Raw genomic sequence first — 26,257 nt, forward strand, 5'->3', positions numbered from 1 at the left:
TGTGCAGAAACACACACACCACGTACATCCGCACTCCCAGACAGTCATATCCACCTCCTTTCACAGTCTAACCTTTATTTAGCTTCCTAAATTTTTGTAGAGCTAAGCAGGCTCAGATTTTAAATAAGATCTCAAACTGGAAAAAACCATTGCACCCATTTCAAGGCTAGAGGAATGCATTGTTCAATAATGTTTTGCAATAGCATATTAATGTAATATAGAAAACTGATGGAAGCAATATTAAGGAATTCTAAGCATAAAGTTCCTAATAATACAAATTGTAACCCAAAGGGATGAATGCTTGTGAATCTTAATTCTGGCTTCCATAAATGAATGATCCAGTAGCCAAACAAGCCACTTTTGAAGGCAATTAACCAACCAAAGAAGTTATTCAAAATGTTGCTCTAAAGTAAGGGGATGAATAAAGCCACAGGCCAAACAATGTCTGCCCTCATGTGGAAGCAACCTTGTGATCTTGATCTCATGCCCGTGCCACTCCTCACGGGCCTTTTAGAGGCCTACATAGAAATTCTGGCACAGTAGCACCCACTCCTAATGAGTTGGGGACAAACCTTGTGCCTTGTACCATGCAGCATGCTCTTAAGGACTGCTTTCTCATAATGCCATACCTAGGCAGGGAAGTGATTTTGCCCCATTTCTCAATGCAGAAACGCCGTAGACCATTGGAGCCTCGCAGGGTGGCAAAGCCCTCATAGGGCACGCTGGATGTACCAGTGACAAACTGCAGCAGGCGGAGACGCTGTTCATTGTTGAATCGCTCCACAGCACCCCAGAACCAGCCCATCACTACGTGACCATCATGATAACCTGGTGGAGGAGAGCAAAGTCCAGAGGTTGGCAAAGACTAGGTCTAGGAGTAAGGCTGGAAAGGGATTATCTACTCTCTTATATTTTGAAAACACAAAGCTGGGGTGCTAACGACAACAAAAACCAATGTATCCTACAGGAAAAATGCCCTTACTTTACCTGCTGCATTTCTAAACACATTTCTGAAATTCCTGAATGGAATCAAAATAAATCAAATAAAAGTGATACATATCAAATAATTAATTGCATTAATAACTGAGAGCAGTTTGTTTATCCTGTCTCACAAAAGGCAAGTCCCAAACACTTGAATGAGATACAAGACGCATCAAGCACACCTTCAATAGATCAATTAACGACATGAACTGTTCGGTACCAGAGAAGATTCTTTTTAACTTGACTTTGTTGTGGCCAGATTATACTGTTAGCAGGAGCCTGTAAAACTGTGTATGTACACTTACACAAGGAAAGTCTTATATTGCTGGAGTTGTAAAGTAAAGTTTTCAATGTTCGGATATGACATGATTTGTGTCAGAATTATTGTTCATCATAACTCATGGTGTTCAGTCCACACTCCTGGTGGATATTTAAAATTTACTCTTATGGATTCAACAGGGTGATTACACCCCATACAGCACACGTAATGTCAGTTTTGGCACCACCCATCTGACAAATATCGAATGGATACTAATATCACACTTGAGTTGACCGTCTTATGATAAGATGTATGTTCATGTGGATGTTGGTGTATCAGCTTTGGAAGTACATTTCAACATCGGCATCGCCAGGTCATTTTGCCGGGGCTTAAGCCCCGAACCTTTTGAGTGTAGCCCCGAATATCATGTTAAATGTAAACAATGTGAATATCATGTTAAATGTAAACTATGTGAATATCATGTTAAATATAAACTATGTGAATATCATGTTAAATATAAACTATGTGAATATCATGTTAAATGTAAACGATGTGAATATCATGTTAAATGTAAACTATGTGAATATCAGGTTAAATGTAAACTATGTGAATATCATGTTAAATGTAAACTATGTGAATATCATGTTACATGTAAACTATGTGAATATCATGTTACATGTAAACTATGTGAATATCAGGTTAAATGTAAACTATGTGAATATCAGGTTAAATGTAAACTATGTGAATATCAGGTTAAATGTAAACTATGTGAATATCATGTTAAATATAAACTGTGTGAATATCATGTTAAATGTAAACTATGTGAATATCATGTTAAATATAAACTGTGTATACTCTGTCTCACAGAATAATACTCTGTCTCTCAGGATAATACTCTGTCTCACAGAATAATACTATGTCTCTCAGGATAATACTCTGTCTCATAGAATAATACTCTGTCTCTCAGGATAATACTCTGTCTCACAGGATAATACTCTGTCTCTCAGGATAATACTCTGTCTCTCAGGATTAACACTCTGTCTCTCAGGATTAACACTCTGTCTCTCAGGATAATACTCTGCCTCACAGGATAATACTCTGCCTCACAGGATAATACTCTGTCTCTCAGGATAATACTCTGTCTCTCAGGATAATACTCTGCCTCACAGGATAATACTCTGTCTCTCAGGATAATACTCTGTCTCACAGGATAATACTCTGTCTCACAGAATAATACTCTGTCTCTCAGGATAATACTCTGTCTCACAGAATAATACTCTGTCTCTCAGGATTAACACTCTGTCTCTCAGGATAATACTCTGTCTCTCAGGATAATACTCTGTCTCATAGAATAATACTCTGTCTCTCAGGATAATACTCTGTCTCACAGGATAATACTCTGTCTCTCAGGATAATACTCTGTCTCTCAGGATTAACACTCTGTCTCTCAGGATTAACACTCTGTCTCTCAGGATAATACTCTGCCTCACAGGATAATACTCTGTCTCTCAGGATAATACTCTGTCTCTCAGGATAATACTCTGCCTCACAGGATAATACTCTGTCTCTCAGGATAATACTCTGTCTCTCAGGATAATACTCTGTCTCACAGAATAATACTCTGTCTCTCAGGATAATACTCTGTCTCTCAGGATAATACTCTGTCTCACAGGATAATACTCTTGTCTCATAGAATAATACTCTGTCTCACAGGATAACACTCTGTCTCTCAGGATAATACTCTGTCTCTCAGGATAATACTCTGTCTCACAGGATAATACTCTGTCCCTCAGGATAATACTCTGTCTCTCAGGATTAACACTCTGTCTCTCAGGATAATACTCTGCCTCTCAGGATAATACTCTGTCTCACAGAATAATACTCTGTCTCTCAGGATTAACACTCTGTCTCTCAGGATAATACTCTGCCTCAGGATAATACTCTGTCTCTCAGGATAATACTCTGTCTCATAGAATAATACTCTGTCTCACAGGATAACACTCTGTCTCTCAGGATAATACTCTGTCTCTCAGGATAATACTCTGTCTCTCAGGATAATACTCTTGTCTCATAGAATAATACTCTGTCTCACAGGATAATACTCTGCCTCACAGGCTGTGGTAATGGGTTTGACCGTAGTTTCTCAAATCAGTTTATAGCAGTATGATGAGGTGTTGTTTTCTGCTCCTTAATGCCTCTCTGTTACCACCAACTCCATCATCGATTCTTTCATCCTTCTCACTCCTCTAATATTGATCCTTGTCCTTGTCTCCCATGCTCCTACCTCCTCCATACTCCTACACATGCTCCTACCTCCTCTGTATTCCTACCTGTGCTCTTACCCCCTCTTTACTCCTACCCACGCATCTACCTCCTCTGTACTCCTACCTCCTCTGTACTCCTACATGCGCTCCTAATGCCTCTGTACTCCTTACCATGCTCTACCGCCTCTGTACTCCTACCCACGCTCCTACCTCCTCTGTACTCTGTGTTGCTCCTCCAGTCATTCAGGTCGATCTCTGCGGTGCCAGCAATCACCAGCTCCAGCTCCCTAGCATCAAACACCGACACCAGCCTGGAGTCGACCACCTGGCATCAATACAGAGGAAATGACAAAACGAGGGAAATAGAAAAAGAAGTGAGAACCAGAGGAGTAGAAAATACAGGTAAAATGTTCACATGATTTTATGTGTTATTGATTTGTGTTACTGTGTGGGTTTGTGTTTGTGTGTAAGTTGCTACTTCATTGTTAGTCCCTACCTCATAGAATCCTCTAACCAGTGCATCGGTCTGCTGCACCACCCCTCTCTCCACCCTCCACTTGGTCATGCGCTCTATATAGTCCTTCTTGTTCTTCTCTGTCACCTGGACATTAGCCCCACCTGACTTCAGCTCCCGTTCGGTCACCTGGATAGACAAGAAGTCATGTCATAAAACTCACAATTCAGTATGTAAAGGGAAAATGGCAGACAGGGAACAAGAGTTGATCCTGAAGAACCACTGTTCCCAAACCGGGGCATGTTAAGACACATGAGGGTACACAAAAACATCTGCAGTCATTAAGTTTAACCTTCAGCATTCACCTTTTGCATATGAATTTGCACCTCTAGCGGGAGGAGAATGACGAAAAACACTCCAAACTGTTCCTGACAGAGACGTGAGATGAGTCTACGTAGCCCCATGTTGCACAGGCCAACTTCACAGTTGGGTTTAAGGAATAATGCTGCAAAGTTCTGTGGCATTTGGCTGTACTAAACGGTGCATGGGCCATTCCTCAGCCGGTATACACTGTATTTACCACACACACCTGGACTTTCCTTTTCCATAAGTTGGTGATGAGTTTGATTTTTGTCAGTTCAGTAGTTCACAATACCTGATATTAAAACTCATGTGCTGGTAATTGGGGGCTACACACAAAACCCTGTTCATTCAAACAACTTCGCACACTTGTCACTATGTTTAAGAAGACAAGCTCCACCACCATGAATCTCCATCTCAAGGCATGGGTTACCAACGACTGCCACTGGTACTGTTGGCCAGCAGGGTGCCGGTGCTGAATATGGAGCTGTCAGGGAAGAGGAAAAGAGGAAGGCCAAAGAGGAGGTTTATGGATGTGGTGAGGGAGGACATGCAGGTGGCTGGTGTGACAGAGGAAGACGCAGAGGACAGGAGGAGATGGAAACGGATGATCCGCTGTGGCGCCCCCTAACGGGAGCAGCCGAAAGTAGCAGTGGTAGTAGTAGTAGTAGTAGTAGTAGCAGTAGTAGTAGTAGTTGTAGTAGAGATTGGTAAAAAATAAATACTTTCTATGGATTTCTAGGAAGTAATGGTATGGCAGGTTTTGTATTATAAAAAAAAAAGTGTGGCACGTGGATGTGATATTTTGAATCATTTTGGCGAGGATTTCATTAAACTTGTACGTGAGTACAACAAGCGGCATAAACCACACATAAATCACCTGAGATTCAGCCCAGGGTGCAGACAGAGCGGGGTTACACCTAAGAGCCTTCAAATAAAATCTTCAGTCAAGGGCCACCGAGCTACCAAGATCCTAGAGAAGGCAGAGAGCTGTTGAACGAATGGGCAAACCAATTTTAACACTTGACACTTTGAAAGCCAAACAGGGGTAGATCCAACAGAGACTCATGTCGCGTCTAGATGAGACCATTTTCCAATGTGACTGAGTTCAGAGAGAAGACCCGTCTAGTACGACACGGAAAGCCAAAAACCATGCAGCGAAAGAAGTTCGACATACTTGCTGCACGCCAGAATCATCAGCAGACAACCAACGCCACCCTCAATGGCAGATAGAGAGATGGATGCCAGACACACGCTGATCATGTGGACAAGTGGGTGAAGAACAGACAACTCACCATGGTGGAGAAAGACATTCTTGCTAAGGGGCTGAATTTTGCTGTCACACTGAGGCAAATCCCACTAGTGGAACTCATTACAGCCACGCATCCACGATCCATAGCAACAAGATCACTGACACAGAATCGGTGCAACTGTGGACGAAGGTTTCAGCCTGCCTCAGCAATGCAAAGGCACGGCCACCCAACATCAGCAGAGATGAAAAGAATGCATTCATGACTCTCAGTAAGGGCAAAAACGTCATGATCCTTCCAGGGGCCAAAGGCAGAGGCACTGTTGTATTAAACCAGACAATCGTGAGAAAGTTATGATGTTACTCAGTGACGTAAATACTTGTGAGCCCCTGAAATGAGATCCAGGCAATGGTTATATGAAAAAGGTGACATACGTTCTGAAGTTCCTAGAACCTGACAATGCTTTTGACATAGTTTTGTACCATAGATTATAGTCAGGGGACGCTCAACCTAGTCTGTATGGCTTAACTAACATACATAACAGGATGTGCCATTACGGCCATCATTATGGAGGCGGATGAAACAATGGTTTCTTATGATGTGTCTCTCTTCACGTGCGTTCCTGTTGATGTAGTGGAGGTGGTCTGTATGAAATTACAAGACAAACCCATCCTTAACAATAGGACCACCCTTAACACAGATCAAGTGTCTGCTCCTGAAGCTGTCTTCAGTTCACGTACTTCGCATACAGGGGGCAGTACTATAGGCAGAAGCATGGGTGTGCTATGGGTTCCCCAGCTTCACCTATAGTGGCTCTGATGTCCTATCCAGGGACACCACCTAGTCACTGGTTCAGATTTGTGGACGACACCTGGTTTAAAATTAAATCTCAGGGTATACCACATTTCACCGACCACATGAACTCTGTGGACACCACATCAAGTTCACCAGGGAGGATGTGGAACATGACAGGTTGGCCTTCTTTGACTGAAATCGCAATTGGGGATTGGGGACATCTGATTGTTGGTGTTTACTGTAAACCAACACATACTGATCAGTACTGAAGGTTTGACTCTCATCATCCACTGGAGCACAAACTAGGAGTCAGCAGGACGCTGCACCACAGATGTTGTCTAACTGTTCATTTGTCAAAGCCAGGATGATGCCCAAACCGGGCACCAGCTGATCGAAGAGAGGAGAAGGACAACGGCTGCCTGAGCATAAACCAGCGGGGATTCCATATGTGGCAGGAGTGTCAGAAGAGTTGTAACACGTATTTTCCAAACATTGCTTCTCAGATGCTTTCAAACCCCAAAACCTGCTGTGCCGGAAATCAGTCAGGAAGATCAGACCCTACCTGTGTGAGCATGCAGCACAACTCCTAGTACAGGCTATTGTAATATCACGTGTTGACTACTGCAACTCCTTACTGGCAGGCCTGCCTGCATGTATGATCAAACCTCTGGAGATGATCCAAAATGCAGAAGCATGTCTGGTCTTCAACCAGCCCAAAACAGCGTATGTCACCCTATTGATCATATTCTTCCCCTGGCTCCCAGGTGTCGCCCGCATCAAATTCAAAACCCTGACACTTGCTTACAAAACAGCAACTAAAACCACTTCTGCCTGCCTGAACTCCCTCACTCAGGTCTACACTCCCTCTTGCTCACTACGCTCTTTCAATGAAAGGTGCCTGGTACTAGCACCACATCAGGGCCCTAAGTCACCGGTTAGACTCTTCTCTTCTGTTGTTCCGCGGTGCTGGAACAAGTTACCAAACTCTGTTCAAACACCTCTGCACTTGATGGACTGAAGAAAAAAAGAAAGAAAGAAATCTGCTTCTATGCACTCTATGCGATGCCCCTGTGCACTGCCTGCTTGCACCTACGTCTTATCGGACTCGAACTCAGCCTTATGGCACTTACTCATGTTCTTCTCTCCTGCCTAGATCCTTGCTTGTATCATATCAGCCCACAGATGTACGTCGCTTTGGATAAAAGTGTGCTAAATGGAACTGTAAATATTAAATAAATTGTTATATGAGTACTTTCAGTCCTACGTTACATAGACATCTACAGACAGACAGATGGGAGATAGGGAGACGCAACTAAGCTCAGAAAGAATCAACTCTCACTACTACTACTGGTACTACTACTGCTACTACTTTTGGCTGCTCCAGTTAGGGGATGCCACAGTGTATAATCTGCTTCCATTGCTTCCTGTCTTCTGCATCTTCCTCTGTCACACCAGCCACCTGCATGTCCTCCCTCACCACATCCATAAACCTCCTCTTTGGCCTTCCTCTTCTCCTCTTCCCTGGCAGCTCCATTTCAGCATCCTTCTCCCAGTATACCCAGCATCTCTCCTCCACACATGTCCAAACCATCTCAATCTTGCCTCGCTTGCTTTGTCTCCAAACCATCCAACCTGAGCTGTCCCTCTAATATACTCGTTACTAATCCTGTCCTTCTTCATCACTCCCAACGAAACTTTTAGCATCTTCAACTCTACCACCTCCAGGTCTGCCTCCAGAGCTTTCATCAGTGCCACCGTCTCTAAACCATACAACATAGCTGGTCAGACTACCATCTTGTAAACCTTCCCTTTAACTCTTCTGGTACCCTTCTGTTGCAAATCACTCCTGACAGTCTTCTCCACCCACTCCACCCTTCCTGAACTGTCTTCTTCACCTCTCTTCCACACTCCCCGTTACTTTGAACAGTTGGCCCCAAGTATTTAAACTCATCCACCTTCGTCACCTCTAGTTCATTTCCTCCCTCTCATTCATGCATAAGTATTCCATCTTGCTCCAACTGACTTTCATTCCTCTTCTCTCCAGTGCATACCTCCACCTCTCCGGGATCTCCTCCACCTGCTCCCTACTCTCACTACAGATCACAATGTCATCCCCGAACAACATAGTCCATGGAGACTCCTGCCTGATCTTGTCCATCAACCTGTCCATCACCATTGCAAACAAGAAAGGGCTCAGAGCCGAACCTTGATGTAATCCCACCTCCACCTTGAACCCATCTGTCATTCCAACCGCACACCTCACAACTGTCACACTGCCCTCATACATATCCTGCACCACTCCTGCATACGTCTCTGCCACTCCTACAATACCACACCTCCTCTCTGGCACCCTTTCTTATACTTTCTCTAAATCCACAAAGACACAATGTGACTTTTTCTGACCTTCTCATTCTCAAAGCAAACATCCCATCATACAGGTGGGGGAAGATGGCACGTGCATTTACATTTGTGGCGGCCTCACACAGTACTTTCCATGCAGTGTCTTTGTCCACATCTGCGTCTAAGTTTGTGTCTTCATTTGATGGATCGGTTGGGAGAGCTTGGTCTTCTGCGTCCTGTGGGCCCAGGGACCACGGCCCTGCCTGGAGCTGCACCCAAAGGGGAAACACCGAGGGCGAGCTGACAGGACGCGGAAGCAGGGAAGGCTAAGTTAACTGCTAGCCCATGCAGACTGGTAGTTCCGATAACACCGAGGGTGGTGTGGCGGCGGCCTCGCCCAGCATTGACTGTGTTTTTGATGTCGCATGGAGTGCAGGGAGGTGTGTGTCAAAGGTGTCTGGCTGGGGGAGCTGGCATTAGATTGGCTGGGGGAGCCTGGTCTGCTGCGTCTGGTGGGGCCAGGGAACACGGCCCTGCCTGAAGCTGTGCCCGAGGAGGAAACACCGAAGGCAGTCTGAGAGGACGCGGGAGTGGGGCAGGCTAAGCTAACTGCTAGCCCATGCAGACCGGCGGTTCCAACAGTCATCCTGGCATTTACTCTTTTTGACAGTGATTTTTTTTTTGGAATATGTTGGACATATATTTTTTTGTAGTTTTTTGTTGTTTGGATATATATGTGTTCTTGTAGGTTGGATATGTGTTTTTGTCTTTGTGTTGCGCTGCTGTGGGCTGGGGGAAACAATATTTTGTTTAATTTCATGTGCGTAGGTGCATGGAATGTTCTTGATTCCTGATCTGTGGTGCACTTTCATGGGTTTTGCAGAAAGACAATTATACAAAACGCAAGAGAAAGTTCACCTCAGAACAGCTCCAACAAAACAAAATTAAGGTTTTGGATTGGGCTAGTTCAAGTCCTGACTTAAACCCAATTGAGATGTGGTGGCAGGACCTTAAATGAGCAGTTCATGCTCAAAACTGCTTGAAAACCCTCCAGTGTCACTGAATTACAATATTTCTGCAAAGAACAGTAGGCGAAGTGAAAGACTGATTTCTGATCATAAGAAGCGTTTGGTTGCAGTTGCTTCTGCTAAAGGTGGCACAAGCAGTTATTAAGTTCAGGGGGGCAATTACTTTTTCACATGGGTGATATGGGTGTTTGACAACCTGTTTTCCTTCAATATATGAAATGATCATTTAAAAACGGTATCTTGTGTTTAATTGGGCTCTCCTTGTCTTATATAACATTTTGTATGAAGCCATATGAAGCATTCAGTGTGACAAATACACAAAAACAAAGGAAATCAGGGAGGGGCAAATACTTTTTCACAGCACTGTATGTGAATACACCTTCAAAACATTACAGAATATGCATTTGAGCTGTGATAGGCAAAGGTAGTGAATAATTTCATCTGTTATGATTTTTCTTTAGGACAATTTAGTACGGCCGATCCACTAAACTGTCCCTAAATTGTCCCTAGGTGTGTGTGTGTGTGTGTGTGTGTGTGTGTGTGTTTGCCCTGTGATGGCCTGGCTGGTGGCCTGTCCAGGGCGTCTCCCTGCCTGCCACCCAATGACTGCTGGAATAGCCTCCAGCGTCCTGCGACCTGGATTCAGATAAGGGGCTTGGACACTGGATGGATGGATGGACTTTTCTTTTCAAAATCTGCCATACTGTCCTACTCAGTTTGTCACAGTTGCAAGAGACATTAATTTGAGTCTAGTGTCTTACCAAGAATGTCACATCATGTCACATGGGGTTTTTGTAAATAGGCTACTTTCAGTTAACTATGTAAGCCTAGGATCTGAACACGCAAATACAGACACACAAACACATTCTGACCTGTCCAAACACCTCCTCATTAACAGTGAAGGTGAGGTCTAGGATGTCAGTAATGTCATTATCCTTCATCCACTGCAGAGACTGGTGGAACTCCTCATCCAAGTACTCCAGGTCAGATAGGTCTGTGGGTCTGGGGTAACATACATGGATCAGACAAATGGTTGACACATTTATTCATAAGTGTGTCCATCAGAAATACAGTATGCACATCATGGCTAGTAAATCAACATAATCCACAATGATAATAAATAATGTTGTGCTAATAAAACCTTGCCAGTGTGCACAACCCAGCCCTCCCTGGGTGTGTGTGTGTGTGTGTATGTGTGTGTGTGTGTGTGTTTCGCACAGGGTGATGTCATGTGTCTAGTGCAGTAGTTAGAGGAAAGATGCAGGCTTGCTTACCGCCTGGTTTTCTCATTTCTGGCTTACAGCTTGCTGCTGCTGGCTAGCCCTTGTGGTGAACAAGGAAGCAGCCCAGTGCGTAGGCCTTCCCCCGCCAGTACATAGCCTCCCCTTCGCCAAGACCCCTGCCAGGCCCTCTTGTGGCCACACACAGTAACTGGGCGCCTCGCAGCCTCAGGTAAGCTTGGTAGGGGATCTCAGAGCTGCAATGGTTCTCGGAGGCTGTTTATGGCTAACCACTGCCCCACTGCCTTGTGGGACGTCTATTGAGACAAAGGCTAGGGGAGCACACCCCAAGAAAAAAGCAACGTGTTTGGCGGCACACATTAGGTGGTTCTTCGACAGTCTGGAGTTTCCGGCAGCCTCCTGCAGTCATGATGGGTAACTGGTCATCCTGGGTTTAAGCCCTTGCCACCAGCACCAACCTCCCATGGCAAAGACAGTGCTACTGACGACTGTGCACCCCTTGTGGTACTCTAAAAACCTCCTTGCGTAGGTCTCCACCTCTGACCATGGTGTACAATATTTGTTATTATAACATATAAATATGTTATAATAACAAATGGATGTACACCGTTACATCTACCTGGGTAGATGAAGCTTGTTAGCCTTGTCAGGCAGTTCATCTAGGGGAAGGAAAACTCTGATTTAAAACCTCCGCTGCCTTATAGGTATACTCGTATACGGGAAAGGCTTTAGGAAGAAACCCTGAGGGAAAATCTGCATCCGTCTCCATTGCCAGTCGTCTCGCTAGTCTTGCCACTGGTAGTAGGTGGTCTGGGACGAGAGTGGGGTTGATGATGCGCAACTCTTCCTTACTTTAATCGTCACGCAAGTCATCTGTCATCCATCACAGGATGATTAAATGGTCCTCATTGCTGCGACGGACGAATAACAATATCCGGCCTTATATCTGGTTGAGGTCTGATGGCGTTGGGAGCAGGGTAGAATTGGCCTCGGAGCTCCTAGTCAGAGCCCTGCACATCAGCGGCACGGGGTATATGATCACTAGAAGCTGGGATTGAGTGGCAGCTGTTTTTGGCAGACCCTCATGTGACTGAGCAGCTCTATTTAGGGATCACACTGCTCACCCCAATTGGGGAGGGGCCTACCAAAGGTGGCCTAAAAATTGTCCACTAAACCAACCTCCTGGGTAGGTTACCGCGCCTACCTGGAATTCCATCCTGCGGTAAAAACAAAAACAAGAAAATGATCTCATCCAAATTGACAACATGGAATGTTAGGACTCTCCTTGACAATGATGGCAACAGACCACATTGAAGGACCGCGCTGATTGCTGAGGAACTGGGATGCTACAATGTGGACATCACTGTTCTCAGCGAAACCAGGCTCCTGGGTGAAGGCTCCCCAAGAGAGGAAGGAGGAGGGTATACCTTTTTCTGGAGAGGCTATCCCCCTGGCGGACAACATCAGTATGGTGTTGGACTGGCAATCACGAACAACATTCTACCCAGCCTCACTGAAATATCCACTGGACTAAGTGAGAGGATAATGACCCTCCGAATCCCCCTAGCAAAGGCACGCTATGCCACTCTGTTAAGTGCATATGCACTAAGACTACCATCTAACAACTGTGTGAAGGACAGCTTCTACCAGCAACTAGATGAGGCCTTTCATCATATCCCAAAAAAGGACAAGATCCTTCTTCTGGGAGACTTTAATGCTAGGGTAGGAAAGAACAATGGTATATGGAGTGGAGTACTGGGTAGGCATGGGGTTGGTCAGGTTAATGGAAATGGTCTGAGGCTGCTAACACTGTGCAGAGCATGACCTCACCATTAAGAACACACTGTTTCAGCAGAAGACCGAATACAAAACATCCTGGATGCACTCACGATTAGGGTTGCCAGCTCCCTGAAATGGAAATAAGGAACAGGGGACAGGGATAGTGGTTGAATGTATAATAAGGAACGATTCCTTATTTTAAGGAATGGTTGGCAACCCTACTCACGATCTAAACACTGGCACCTGATTGATTATATCATAACAAGACGTACTGACACTAGTGATGTCTTGCTGACCCGGTGTCATGAGAGGTGCAGAATGCTGGATGGATCACCGTCTGATCATGACCAAGCTCCACATCAAAGTGCGCCCCCCACAGCGTCTCAAGAAACCCCTAAAAAAAGCAATTGAACTGTGTGAAATTGAAGCCAGCCCCAATATGGAATGAGTTCCGTCACTCTGTAGGCATGATGGCACCAGAGTTTGAGACCATTCTGAGTTCTGACAATTCCATGGATCAGAAATGGAGCTACCTAAACTCATTGCTACATCAAGCTGCAATCGACTCTATAGGCTAGAGCCAGAAAACATCAGGACTGCTTCGACAAGAACTCTGACACCGTCACATCCCTGCTGGAGACCATGCGTAGGGCACACAGGGCTACTCTCCACCGCCCTGCATTCGCCATCTTTTCGGAGCAATGGAAAACAGCACGTAAGGAGGTACAAACAACCTTGTGCACTCTGCAAAATATGAGTGAGGGTAGGATGGAGCAGGAGATTAACAGGTGGATTGGTGCAGCATCAGCGGTAATGCCGACATTATACTGGACCTTTGTGGTGAAGAGGGAGCTGAGCTGGAAGGCAAAGCTCTCAATTTACCAGTTAATCTTCGTTCTAACCCTCACCTATGGTCATGAGCTTTGGGTAGTGACCGAAAGGGTGAGACCACGGATACAAGCAACTGAAATGAGTTTCCTCTGTAGGGTGTCTGGGCTCAGCCTTAGAGATAGGGTGAGGAGCTCAGACATCCAGAGGGAGCTCGGAGTAGAGCCGCTGCTCCTTCATGTCGAAAGAAGCGAGTTGAGGTGGTTCGGGCATCTGATTAGGATGCCTCCTGGGTGCCTTCCTTTGGCGGTTTACCGGGCACGTCCAACTGGGAGGAGACCCCAGGGTAGAAACAGAACTCGCTGGAGGAATAACATGTCCAATCTAGCCTGGGAATGTCTTCGGATCCCCCAGAAGGAGCCGGAGGGCATTGCTGGGGACAGGGACGTCTGGAGTGCCCTACTTAGCTTGCTGCCACCGCGACCTGACCTTGGAGAAGCGGCTGGAGATGAGATGAGATTAGATGAGATGAGATGAGATGAGATGAGATGGGATGGGATGGGATGCGATGCGATGCGATGCGAAGAGATGTGATGAGATGAAAAAAGCTCACGAGATTCTATCATATGCTGACAGAAACGATATGCACAACTTCTACAATTCTATAAAGACTATATATGGCCCTAGGAACTGTTCTATCACACCCCTAAAGTCAGCGGACAGACCGACAACCCTGAAAGACCAAAAGCGGGTCCTGACAAGGTGGGCTGAACATTTTGAAGCCCTACTTAACTAGTACTCACCAACCAACCAATCCATCCTGGAAGAGCTGCCAATTCGTCCACCCATCCCATCCCAGACCTTGACCACTCACCAACTTTTCAAGAAGTACTTGCAGCCATCAACTCCCTCAAGAACAATAAGTTCCCTGGCGGTGATGATATCTCAGCAGAACTCCTAAAACAAGGAGGATACTTGTGCACCAGAATGCTCTATCAGTACATCCCGCAGGTGGGGACCAGGAGAGTGTCCCTCAACAATGGAGGGATGCTAAAATTGTCACCTGAACAAAAACAGGGGTGACAAGTCCATCTGTGGCAACAGTCGTGGCATATCCCTACTAGCTGTTGCAGGCAAGGACCTAGCAAAGGTCCTACTATGCAGGATGGTGATGCACTTGACCGAACATTTGCTGCCAGAGTCACAGTGCATTTTCAGGAAGAACAGGAGTACTGTGGATACAATTTTCACAGTAAGACAGCTACAAGAAAAGTGCCGCGAACAACATCAGGACCTTTTCATGGCTTTTGTCAACCTCTTCAAAGCTGTTGACACTGTGAATCGAGAGCTACTTTGGAAAATCCTGAGAAAGTTTGGCTGTCCAAGCAAATTTGGGAACATTCTGTAACCATTCCATGATGGCATGGGGGCACGGGTGGCCATAGGAGGACAGGAATCAGCGCCCTTTAATGTATGTACTGGAGTGAGGCAGGGGTGTGTGCTGGTACCGGTACTCTTCAACATTTACCTCCTATGTGTCACATACTTTTTCAAAAAGCTCTGGAAGACAGTGGTGGGATCACAATAGACTTTAGGCTAGATGGAAACCTCTTCAGCATCTGTAGGTTCCATGCAACCACCAAGTTGTCTGCAGTACAGGTCCTTGAGCTGCAGTACGCCGATGATTGCGCCCTTGTAGCACACACACCAGAAGACCTGAAAACCATCTTTGCTGCAGTTGTGAATGCCTACAGCAGGCTGGGTTTATCAGTCAACACCACCAAGACTGAGGTGTTATGCCAATGGAGGTCCAGCCCCCCACCCTCTATGCCTTTCTTCACTATAGAACACCAACCACTCTTAAGTTTCTCCATCTTTCAAATACTTGGCCAGCATCCTTTCTGAGGGCTGCAACACTGATCACGAAACTCATAATAGAATCAAACAAGCCTCTGTAGCCTTCGGCAAACTCTGATGTAAGGTCTAAAACAAACACCTCCACCTGCACACCAAAATTGCCATTTACAAAGCTGTCTGCATCCCAACTCTCCTACACAGCTGTGAAGCCTGGGTCACATACAGCAGCCACCTAAGGTTGCTGGAGCGGTTCCACATAAGGTGTCTGCAGCGATTCATGGGGATCACGTGGTGTGACCATGTTCCTCATGCTGAGATTCTTGCTAGGACAAACTGCAAGAGCATAGAAGCCACGGTCACTGAACACCAACTGCGCTGGCTTGGGCATGTCATCAGGATTCCTCAAGAATGCCTGCTATGTCAAGTCCTGTATGGACCGCTTCATCTGGGCCGCCAGTCCGCAGGTGGTCAGAAGAAGCGATACAAAGACCAGCTAAAAACATCACTGAATAGGTGTTGTCTCGACCCCTTAAGATTGAAGCAAGCTGCCATCAAGTGTTCCAACTGGCGGGAGATTGCCACAGAGGTATAGAACAGCTGGAAATGGAGAGGAATGGGAAAAACAACAGAAAAGACTAAGGAGACACACAACCATGCCTGCCCCCACTAACTCAGACTTCATATGTCCAATGTGCAATAGAACTTGTGGATCAAGAATTGTAAGAACATGTTGTAAACTAGGAGGGATGTCATCATCGGACTCGATTGACTACCAGCAAGCAAGCGCGTGTGTGTGTGTGTGTGTGTGTGTGTGTGTGTGTGTGTGTGTGTGTGTGTGTTAGAGAGAGAGCGAGCGAGAGGGAGAGAGCGAGAGAGAGAGAGAGAGAGAGAGAGGGAGAGAGGGAGAGAGAGAGGGAGAGAGAGAGAGAGACAGCAGTCCTCAACAAGGAACCTTGTTACAGTCAACAATTACAGTTGCCTTTTGTTCATCACAACTTCCACATTGAACTTCAGCTGTTGCACATGTTCTTGGACAGATGCACTCGGACATGTATTTTACTATCAACAAGTTCATGACATGTGATTTCAGCTCCGCCCGAGTACTGACCCAGCCACTGCTCCGTCAGTCTCTGGCTGCACACAGACACCACACCAGCACCCTCCTACTACCCTGAACTCTTTTGTTTTATTTGTATATGAATGTATTTGAATTTGCTTGTATATAGTTTGGTAGTCCACTTTGATGAATGGATTATTGTTGTTACAGTGTGATTTTCATGTAGACATATGGTGGTATATGCCATGCATCTGGGGGTTTGTTTACAGGCTACAGTATATGTTTATAATAAAAGCTATAGAATTTGAATTGGCCCTCAGCATAACATAATCGTTTAATAATGTTAAAGGAATGCCTATATCATGAAATTATAATACCACTGTGGCGTCTAACATGTGGCAGAATGTCATGACACATTGCCGGATGTCTTGTTGTACACTGGATCCCACAGCCGCTGTGTCCTCATGATTAAAGTAGCTTACATGGTTGCTATAACTAACAGCATATGTGTGTTCCCACTGAACCATTTTAAAAATACATATTCTTAAAACCTTTCAAAAAATCAATAATTTGGTGCAATGTTTTTCATTACCTTAGTCTATATTAGTTTGTAGACCAGTCTCTAATTCCACATGGCTCTGAGCTAGGCTGTTCACATGTCCACATGGATTTCAGCTAGGCTGAAATTCTTATTGTCAGAGGACAAAATAAGGTTCACACTGGAAAGGAATAAAGCCAATTTCCTCTCTGGTCCTCAAACGGAGTAGAATCATTAGAAAGCTGTAAATATATAGTGTCAGACTCAGACGAGCTCCGGGCGCTGCCTTGTTTCAGAGAAGACGTCTATGTGGTGGTGTCATATCCAGTCGAAGGAATTTCTGTGCTGATGAGCGGCTTCTGTTCTGCTGCGCAGTGGCAGAAAACCTGTCACGTTCAAGGGAACGAGTGTATATAATTTGATCAGGGTTTTAACATATTGTTCAGAAGAAGCCTTTAACTATAATTAAGTTGAACTGTGTGGGGTGCAGTCACAGCTGTCTCAAGTCAGCGCGATTAGCACGAGACAGGTTAAAACCACAGCTGCATCAGCCATGAGGAGAGCGCTCTCTCCGTCAGCTAAACGCCTATGCACATCTGTGTTTTAACATCTACTTATCCTTGGTGTTTTTTTACTTCTTTGATTTTAATAAACTGCCGGTTGAGGCCTCAACTACCATCACTGTCTGCATGCATAAGAGCACTGGCTATGTCTATGTCTATATCTATCCATATATGGTTATGCCTATGTCTATGTCACAATCTGGCCACACACATCTTTTCTAAAGTAATTTGGGCCATGAGCACTTCCATAGATTGCCTTAAACCCCTGCATTAAAAGGACATGCAGTAAACTTCAGGTCCGTGTGTGTGTGTGGGGGGGGGGGGGGGTACTGACAGTCGGAGCAGGGCCTTGTAGAAGGGTCGAGTGAAAAAAGCATCCAGAAGGTATCGGTGAATCAGAGCCAGGCCCAATATACGGCCACTAAAACGAAACCTAGGAAAAGACAGAAGCATACACACAAACACACAACAGCATTACTGAGGAATCATAACCCGAGATTTAAATAGATGTGTAGTGAGTCAAGTATAGACGGAGGATTTATTTTAATAACCAAACTTGATTTTGGATTTTACAAGTCTACATGATTTTACAAGTCTACATGTGTTTTATATGTGAGTTTTACATTACTTTACATGTGAATTTTACATTTGTGTTTTACAAGACTTACCGAGGAATCAACCCAAGATCAATCAAGACTTACCGAGGAATCATAACCCTAGATCAATCAAGACTTACCGAGGAATCATAACCCAAGATCAATCAAGACTTACCGAGGAATCATAACCCAAGATCAATCAAGACTTACCGAGGAATCATAACCCAAGATCAATCAAGACTTACCGAGGAATCATAACCCAAGATCAATCAAGACTTACTGAGGAATCATAACCCAAGATCATCAAGACTTACCGAGGAATCATAACCCAAGATCAATCAAGACTTACCGAGGAATCATAACCCAAGATCAATCAAGACTTACCGAGGAATCATAACCCAAGATCAGTCAAGACTTACTGAGGAATCATAACCCAAGATCAATCAAGACTTACCGAGGAATCATAACCCAAGATCAATCAAGACTTACCGAGGAATCATAACCCAAGATCAATCAAGACTTACCGAGGAATCATAACCCAAGATCAATCAAGACTTACCGAGGAATCATAACCCAAGATCATCAAGACTTACCGAGGAATCATAACCCAAGATCAATCAAGACTTACCGAGGAATCATAACCCTAGATTTAAATAGGTGTGTAGTGAGTCAAGTATAGACAGAGGATTTATTTTAATAACTAAACTTGATTTTGGATTTTGAATTTTACCTTATGGCACATGGACCATGGTACCATGTACTGTGTACACTGAGTTTCGGAAATGAGTGCTTGCAGTTTAATATTCTGAACAAGTTGTGGTCAAGAATTTCAATTCTTTAAACTTTCCAGAGAAATTAGTTATATTGAGTAGACTGGCGTATGTGTTATTTAGCTTAATAGTTGACAGTGGTAAGTGGGGGAAAGTTGAGCATAAGTAAGGAGTGGTCCTACAGGACAGCAAAGTGTACTTTAGCACGTTACATGTGTGTTTTACAGGACTTTACATGTGTGTTTTACAGGACTTTACATGTGTGTTTTACATGTGTTTTACATGACTTGAAATTTGTGTTTTATGTGTGTTTTACAGCCTTAGAGCTGAACAGTAATTGCACACTTACCATTCTATGTGGTTTTCAACAAATGCAGACATGGGGCTGATCTGAACAGTATACGTGTCATTGGCCGAGTACTCAAAGAGACCATAGTATGGGTTAAACAACTCCTGGGACAGGAGGAAGAAAAACTCCCTAGACGGACCACTGTAGTCTAAGCTAGACAGAAAGAAATGGATAAAGAAGAAAGAGAAAAGGAGATGAAAAAGAAAAACAGCAAGATACAGAGAAGCCAAGAAAAACTTAGTAATTATAAGTCTGGCACATAAAATGTGTGTGTGTGTGTGTGTGTGTGTGTGTGTGTGTGTGTACATGTTTAGCTATCCTTGTGTGGACCAAATGTCCGCACAAGGATAGCTAAACCTGACAGGACGTACCTTGTGCGGACCTTTCAGAGGTCCTCACAAGGAAAGGGGTCTATTTTAGGGTTAGGAGTTGGTTTTAGGGTTACGGTTAGAATTAGGGTGAGGTTAGGTTAGGGTAAGGATTAGGGTTAGGGTTAGGTTAGGGTAAGGATTAGGGTTAGGCATGTAGTTTGCGTGGGTAAGGTTAGGCTTAAGGGCTAGGAAATGAATGTAGTCAATGAGGGGTCCGCACAAAGATAGTGAAACACGACTGTGTGTGTGTGTGTGTGTGTGTGTGTGTGTGTGTGTGTGTGTGTGTGTGTGTGTGTGTGTGTGAGTGACGGCGTGCACATGGGAATCTTTTCAGAGTCGGTAGGTGAATGTTGTGGTGTTTGTATGTATGTCAAACATACCCCTCCTCTCCTAGAAAGGTGACATACAGCTTGTTCCTCAGCAGTTCTTTACGGGAGTAGGCCATTACCTGGTTAAAGGTCCCCTCCAACAACTGCTCCCTTTTGATCAGCAATCTACAACAAACAGGATAAACACAACATTATCAAACTACTATATCACAACAGATTCACTAATTTCTGAAAATCCGCCCACACAAATCTCAGTTTAACCTATCTGAGACTGAGCTCCGTGTCATTCCAGCCAGGCCTCCTTACAACAGATCAATATCCAGCTCGGATCAACCCAACTCATGTCCACCAAGTCTGTCCAAAACCTGGGTGTCATGATTGATGACCAACTAACCTTTAAGGTTCACGTGGCCTCGATTGCTCGGTCGTGCAGATTTGCCCCGTACGACATCAGGAAAATTGGACCCTCCCTGTCTGAGCTTGCAACACAACTCCTGGTGCAGGCTCTTGTAATATCACACATTGACTACTGCAGTTCCTTATTGGCAGGTCTCCCTGCATGCACTTTCAAACCCCTGCAAATGATCCAGAATGTGGCGGCGCCTCTGGTCTTCAACCAACCCAAAACAGCACATGTCACCCCACTGATCATATCCCTCCACTGGCTCCCAGGTGCTGCCTGCATCAAATTCAAAACCTTGATGCTCGCTTACAAAACAGCAACTAAAACGGCTCCAGCCTACCTGAACTCCCTCATCCAGGTCTACACTCAGTCCCGCCCACTACGCTCTGCCAATGAAAGGTGCCTGGCACTTCTGCCACAACGGGGCCGTAAGTCACTAGCTAGACTCTTCTCTTCTGTAGTTCCCTGGTAGTGGAACGAGTTACCAAACTCCATGAGTCCCTCTCCATCTTTAAGAAGAAGCTAAAGACCCAGCTCTTTCTCCGACACCTCCGTACCTGATGTATTAATATATATATATATATATATATATATATAAATGCTTCTATGCACCCTGTGCATTGCCTTTGTGCAGTGCCTGTTGATACCTATATCCTATCGGACTAAGCTTAGTTTTTTTTTTAACTTACTTACGTTGTCGTCTCCTGACTAGATCCTTTCTTGCGTTGTATTAACTCTCAGATGTACGTCGCTTTGGATAAAGACGTCTGCTAAATGACATTGTAACATTGTAACAAGTAACTGTAACCTCTCTCTGAAAGTCGACAAAACCAAGGAGCTGATTGTGGACTACAGGAAGAGAGGGGGGGGGCTGGACCCCATCACCATCAACAGGACTGCTGTAGAGAGGGTCAAGAGTTTCAAGTTCCTCGGTGTCCACATTACCCAGGACCTCACCTGGGATGAACACACCAGCCATGTGGTGAAAAAGGCCCAGCAGCACCTCTTTCACCTCAGGCGACTGAACAAGTTCAGCATAGGACCCAGGATTCTACGAGCCTTCTACAGAGGCACAACCGAGAGCATCCTGACTGGATGCATCACCGCCTGGCATGGGAACTGGACTGCCCACAACCGCAAAACACGCAGAGGTTTGTGTGGACGGCCCAGGACATCAGTGGATGTGAGTTTCCCTCCATCCTGGACATATACAATGGACGCTGTGTCAGCAAAGCCCATAGGATTATCAAAGACCCCAGCCACCCCAACTATGGACTGTTCCAGCTGCTACCACCAGGTGAGCGGTACCGCAGCCTCAAAGCCCGGACCAGTAGGCTCCAGAACAGCTTCTCCCACCAAGCAACCAGGCTTTTGAACAAAGAACATTAAGGACACTAAGCCTGGCTGTGCACATTTATTGGGGCTGGGTCTACACACACACACACACACACACACACACACACACACACACACACACACACACACACACACACACACTGTTGTTGTTGCTGCTCTTTTGTTCTGTTTTGTTGTTGTTCAGTTGCAGTTGTTGCTGCAGTGTTGAGGAGCCGAAACTCAAGAATTTGACTCTCTTGTACTTTTATAACGAGACGTAACAAATACAGAGTCTTGAATGTGGAACCGGTAGGAACATGTGCAATATACCACACCGGGAACAGCAGGTCATAGAAGATATCAAATCGAGAAAAACTCGTGGCCCTTGATAGTTATCAGCCAGCAAGCTAGTTAGAACACACCGGCTCACACAGACTAAAGATTAGCAGCATAAATAGGTGCACAAAGTTCTTGCCATTTGTTAAAAAAAAAAAAAAGACTAAATATGTAATATCTCTCTGTTCTTAGTCGGTGTGCAACATACTGGGCTCAGAATAAGTAGATAAAGTAATCTGAACATAATTAAATTTGTTTGTGATATTATATATTTGGAAAACATTTAATAACCAGGCATTCAATAAGGCACGGTCGTTCTAAAAGCAAGGTGAATTTGGAAGGTAAATATCTGTCAAAAAGACTATATATACATATATACATACACACACACACACACACACATATATATATATGTATATATATATAGTGTTTTTTTCCGAAACCGTCAATGGTGTTGTGAGTGCTCAACTAATGAGGAGTGGAATATACATATATATAGCTATATATAGCTATATATATAGAAAAAAGAGCTCAACAATTCAGGAGTAACGATCAGAGGTGGAAAGTAACGAAATACATTTACTCACGTTACTGTATTGAATACTTTTTTTGTGTATTTTGTATTTTTTAAGTACAATTTAAAATCGGTATTTTGTATTTTACTTGAGTACGTTTTGACTCAAGTATTGTACTTAGTTACTTTATAAATCCTATCCGTTACTGAGTAAAAATAACAATTCAACCTACAGGGGAAAAATACGCGCCAGAACCATAGACAGTAAACCAATGGCCAGAACCAACAGTGACAAATGATGATGTGATTAGCACTGGCGCGTGAACATAGAGGGCGCGCGCGGACAAGCTAGGTTAGTGGGGCGCGAAGTTTTTAGTTTCTAGTGCTAGAATGGAGGTCGACAAAGCAGGCACGGCCAGCGGTCGCGGTCCAGAAGACCCGGACCTAGAAATAATAGATGAAGCTAAAGCAGAAACATCGAAGTCTGTAGAACTAGATGCAGAAAAAATCCTTGGCCACATTTGGAAGATTTCTTTTTGTTCAAGCGTAGGAAAGGCAACAGCATCATCATGCAGTGCAAGATGTGCCTCCCAGCAGTGAAGTACCTGTCTGCTTTCAACAACTCCACTTCAAATCTGCAGAAGCATGTGTTGGTAAGTATTTCTGCTGTCTCATTAGTAGTTTTATTTAATATAGCCAACCCAGGCTCACCCCATTTCGTGGGCATTTTTGTGCTAGCACCTGCAACCATTGACAGTAGAAGAAACCCACAGCTAGCCAGCACATTCTAATTAGCTGCTATGCTAACATAATCAAACGTGACACATCATTAAGTACCAAATGAACTCGCTCCAGCCGACAATCCGCATGTTTATTGTACTTCAAACAGATACAAAACGCGTAATGTATATTTGCAGTCTGTTTAAGTCTTTAGGACATTGGCTAAATTTGCATAACAGCTAGCCCCTGGTACTTGAATGTGTAAAGGCTAGCTGTTAGTTGCCAGTAGTCTTGAGTGGACTCGGGGAAATTAGCCTTGGTTAAATTTAGCTGCTATGAATAGTCGGTGTTACCCCGTCGAAATTGCCACGGGTTTCAATGTGATTGTGTCTTTGAATTTACAGTCAAATCAAATGTATCAACTGTGTTAACAGAGAGGGTTGTAGTGTGAGGCACTTTGCCTAACCAACATTACAGGGCACTCAGCGCTCCTCCACAATAGGCGGGGAGCTAAGGGGCCTTACCGTCTGACCATGCTGAACATGTTAACAAATGTTAACATTTAAAATTTTGGGTTGCTTTTCATGTTTCAGGTACTCAATGCATTTCAATGTAATTCCCTCCACTGGAAATGCGTTACAATTACAGGAACATGACTCTCCATGAGCAAGGGGAAAGTGTGACATCTGTCTTTGCAAGTTTAATCACATCTAGTGATAAATGTATGGTTTCAGTGGTATTATTGGCTTTCTCTTAATAATAAAGGCCAAAATGTAAAGTTTTTCTACTCGATTTACAAGGCAAATCAAGTAGAAAGACTTTAAATTTTGGTCTCTACTATTATGGAAAGCCAATAATACCACTGAAACCATACATTTTCCAAAAGCTTGTGTCCTCTAGATGTGATTAAACATGCAGAGACAGATGTCACACCTTCTCCTTGCTCGTGGAGAGCCAATGGAGGGAAATACATTGAAATGCATTGAGTACCTGAAACATGACGTGCAACCCAAAATTTTCAATGTTAACATTTGTTAACATGTTCAGCATGGTCAGACCTTTCAAAAAAAGTTGGTTTCGTTCGATTGTAAGGAGGGTGCACGACTGCACGGTAAGGCCTCGTAGCTCCCCGCCTACTAGGCAGACCCAGAAAAGATTGTTTTGACTCCTTCATATCGACGACAAGGGATTAGATCACTAGTAGGCGATTGTTGCTCTGTGTGCATGCAAGCAGCTATGATGATTACACATGCATTGATATGTCTCCTTCCTCTGTATCATAATACTGGTAGGCTATAGAAACACATTGGCTTTTGATGTTGATTTGAAATCTCAATTTTAGCATTCAAATCCAAATCATTGATTTTGTTGGGAAGGGTGCAGCATTGTAATGCCCTCTGGATTGTGGCATATTGTGCTTAATACAATGTAATAGACAAAATGTGATGACTAAAGAAATAGAAAACTTTTATTTATCAAAGTTTTAATTTCAGTGTGTTTAATAAGCACCACATTGATTCCTCTACTGATAATACCCTTTTCTGTTTTTTCACAGAGGAAACATCCATCGAAACAGTTGGCTTTTAGCCGAGCAAAGCCAGGGAAGCGAACCCACCAAGCAAATCCACCAAGTCCAAGCAAGCAAACAAATATAAAAGATGCCATGACAGTGGGAGGCAACCGCCGTGTGCCACAAGGCAAGATCGACAAGATCATCATTAGGCTAATATGTGAGGGTCTTCATACATTTAGTTTGGTTGAACAACCTGCGTTCAAAGAACTTTTGACAACGCTAAATCCACAATGCAAGGTCATTTCCAGGCCCACTGTCCGGACAAGATTAGAGGCATCTGCCATTCAGATGAAGAAGAATGTCATGTCCCATCTCAGTAAAGTGAGCTACATTGCCACCACTACAGATTGTTGGACTGCACACCAGCAAAGTTTTATTGGGGTGACGGGTCATTGGGTGGATGAAGAAACCTTTGAGAGGAGATCAGCTGCGCTTGCATGTAAGAGGTTAAGTATAGAATTAGGGGCAAAGTGGTGAGAACCACAACAGATAGTGGCTCAAACTTCGTTAAAGCTTTTAGTGTCTTCGGAGAACAGAGCCAGTCTGAGGATGCAGAATCAGATGCTGAGTCGGACAGAGATTCAATTGATGATGAGCCCACAGCCAACTACCTGGACACATTCAGCATCCTGGAGCAAGATAATGGCCTGGAGTACCAACTTCCTACACACCAAAGGTGTGCATGCCATCTTCTCAACTTAGTTACCACAACAGATGCTGAGATAGCAGAAAAGAAGATGGACACATACAAGAGACTATCACGTGCAGCCTTTGGGAAATGTCAAGCCATGTGGAACAATACGGGTCGTTCATACATGGCAGCAGAAGTTGTGGAAGATCATTGCCGACTCCAGCTCATCCGACCAAATCAAACGCGGTGGAATTCAACATTCTTGGCTGTGGAGAGAATCATACGGATCATACAAGAGAAAGGGGAGGAGGCAATCAGGAATATTTGTGAAGAATTCAAATTGAAAACGTAAGTTTTAATTTGCATTTCAACAGTATGAAAGTGTGAATGTGTGTTTACATACTTGAAACTTAACTTTTCCTGCTTGATTTCCTGTCAATTCTTTGTATTCTATTTATGCCAGGCTGACTCAAGCAGAAATTGCTTTCCTGACTGATTACTGCTCGGTGATGAAACCTCTGGTAAAGGCCTTGAACATACTTCAGTCAGAGACCAACACACACTTAGGGTGGCTTCTTCCAGTGATATGTCAGCTACAAGCAAAACTCAAAAGGCAGGAGACCTCATCCAAGATGTGTCTACCACTCATCAAAGCCATTCAGGATGGTGTCCAAAAGCGTTTTGGTGAGATGATGATGGACCCAGAACTGATTGCGGCAGCAATACTTCTACCGAA

At 44.3% G+C, this 26,257-nt stretch overlaps 1 protein-coding gene across 1 annotated transcript in view; it reads right to left on the minus strand.

Annotated features, from left to right (window-relative positions):
- LOC130130102 (E3 ubiquitin-protein ligase HECW1-like) overlaps positions 1-26,257 on the minus strand; it is a 100,894-nt gene that overhangs the window by 375 nt on the left and 74,262 nt on the right. Inside the window, exons 24-30 of the mRNA XM_056299833.1 lie at positions 20,061-20,174; positions 19,310-19,462; positions 17,929-18,027; positions 10,604-10,733; positions 4,001-4,147; positions 3,715-3,829; positions 630-828 (exon numbers count right to left, since the gene is read on the minus strand). Coding sequence (XP_056155808.1) covers positions 630-828; positions 3,715-3,829; positions 4,001-4,147; positions 10,604-10,733; positions 17,929-18,027; positions 19,310-19,462; positions 20,061-20,174 — 957 coding nt within the window. The remainder of the gene's footprint in view (positions 1-629; positions 829-3,714; positions 3,830-4,000; positions 4,148-10,603; positions 10,734-17,928; positions 18,028-19,309; positions 19,463-20,060; positions 20,175-26,257) is intronic.

Source organism: Lampris incognitus, chromosome 19 (assembly GCF_029633865.1).
Source record: "Lampris incognitus isolate fLamInc1 chromosome 19, fLamInc1.hap2, whole genome shotgun sequence".
Classification (NCBI taxonomy): domain Eukaryota; kingdom Metazoa; phylum Chordata; class Actinopteri; order Lampriformes; family Lampridae; genus Lampris; species Lampris incognitus.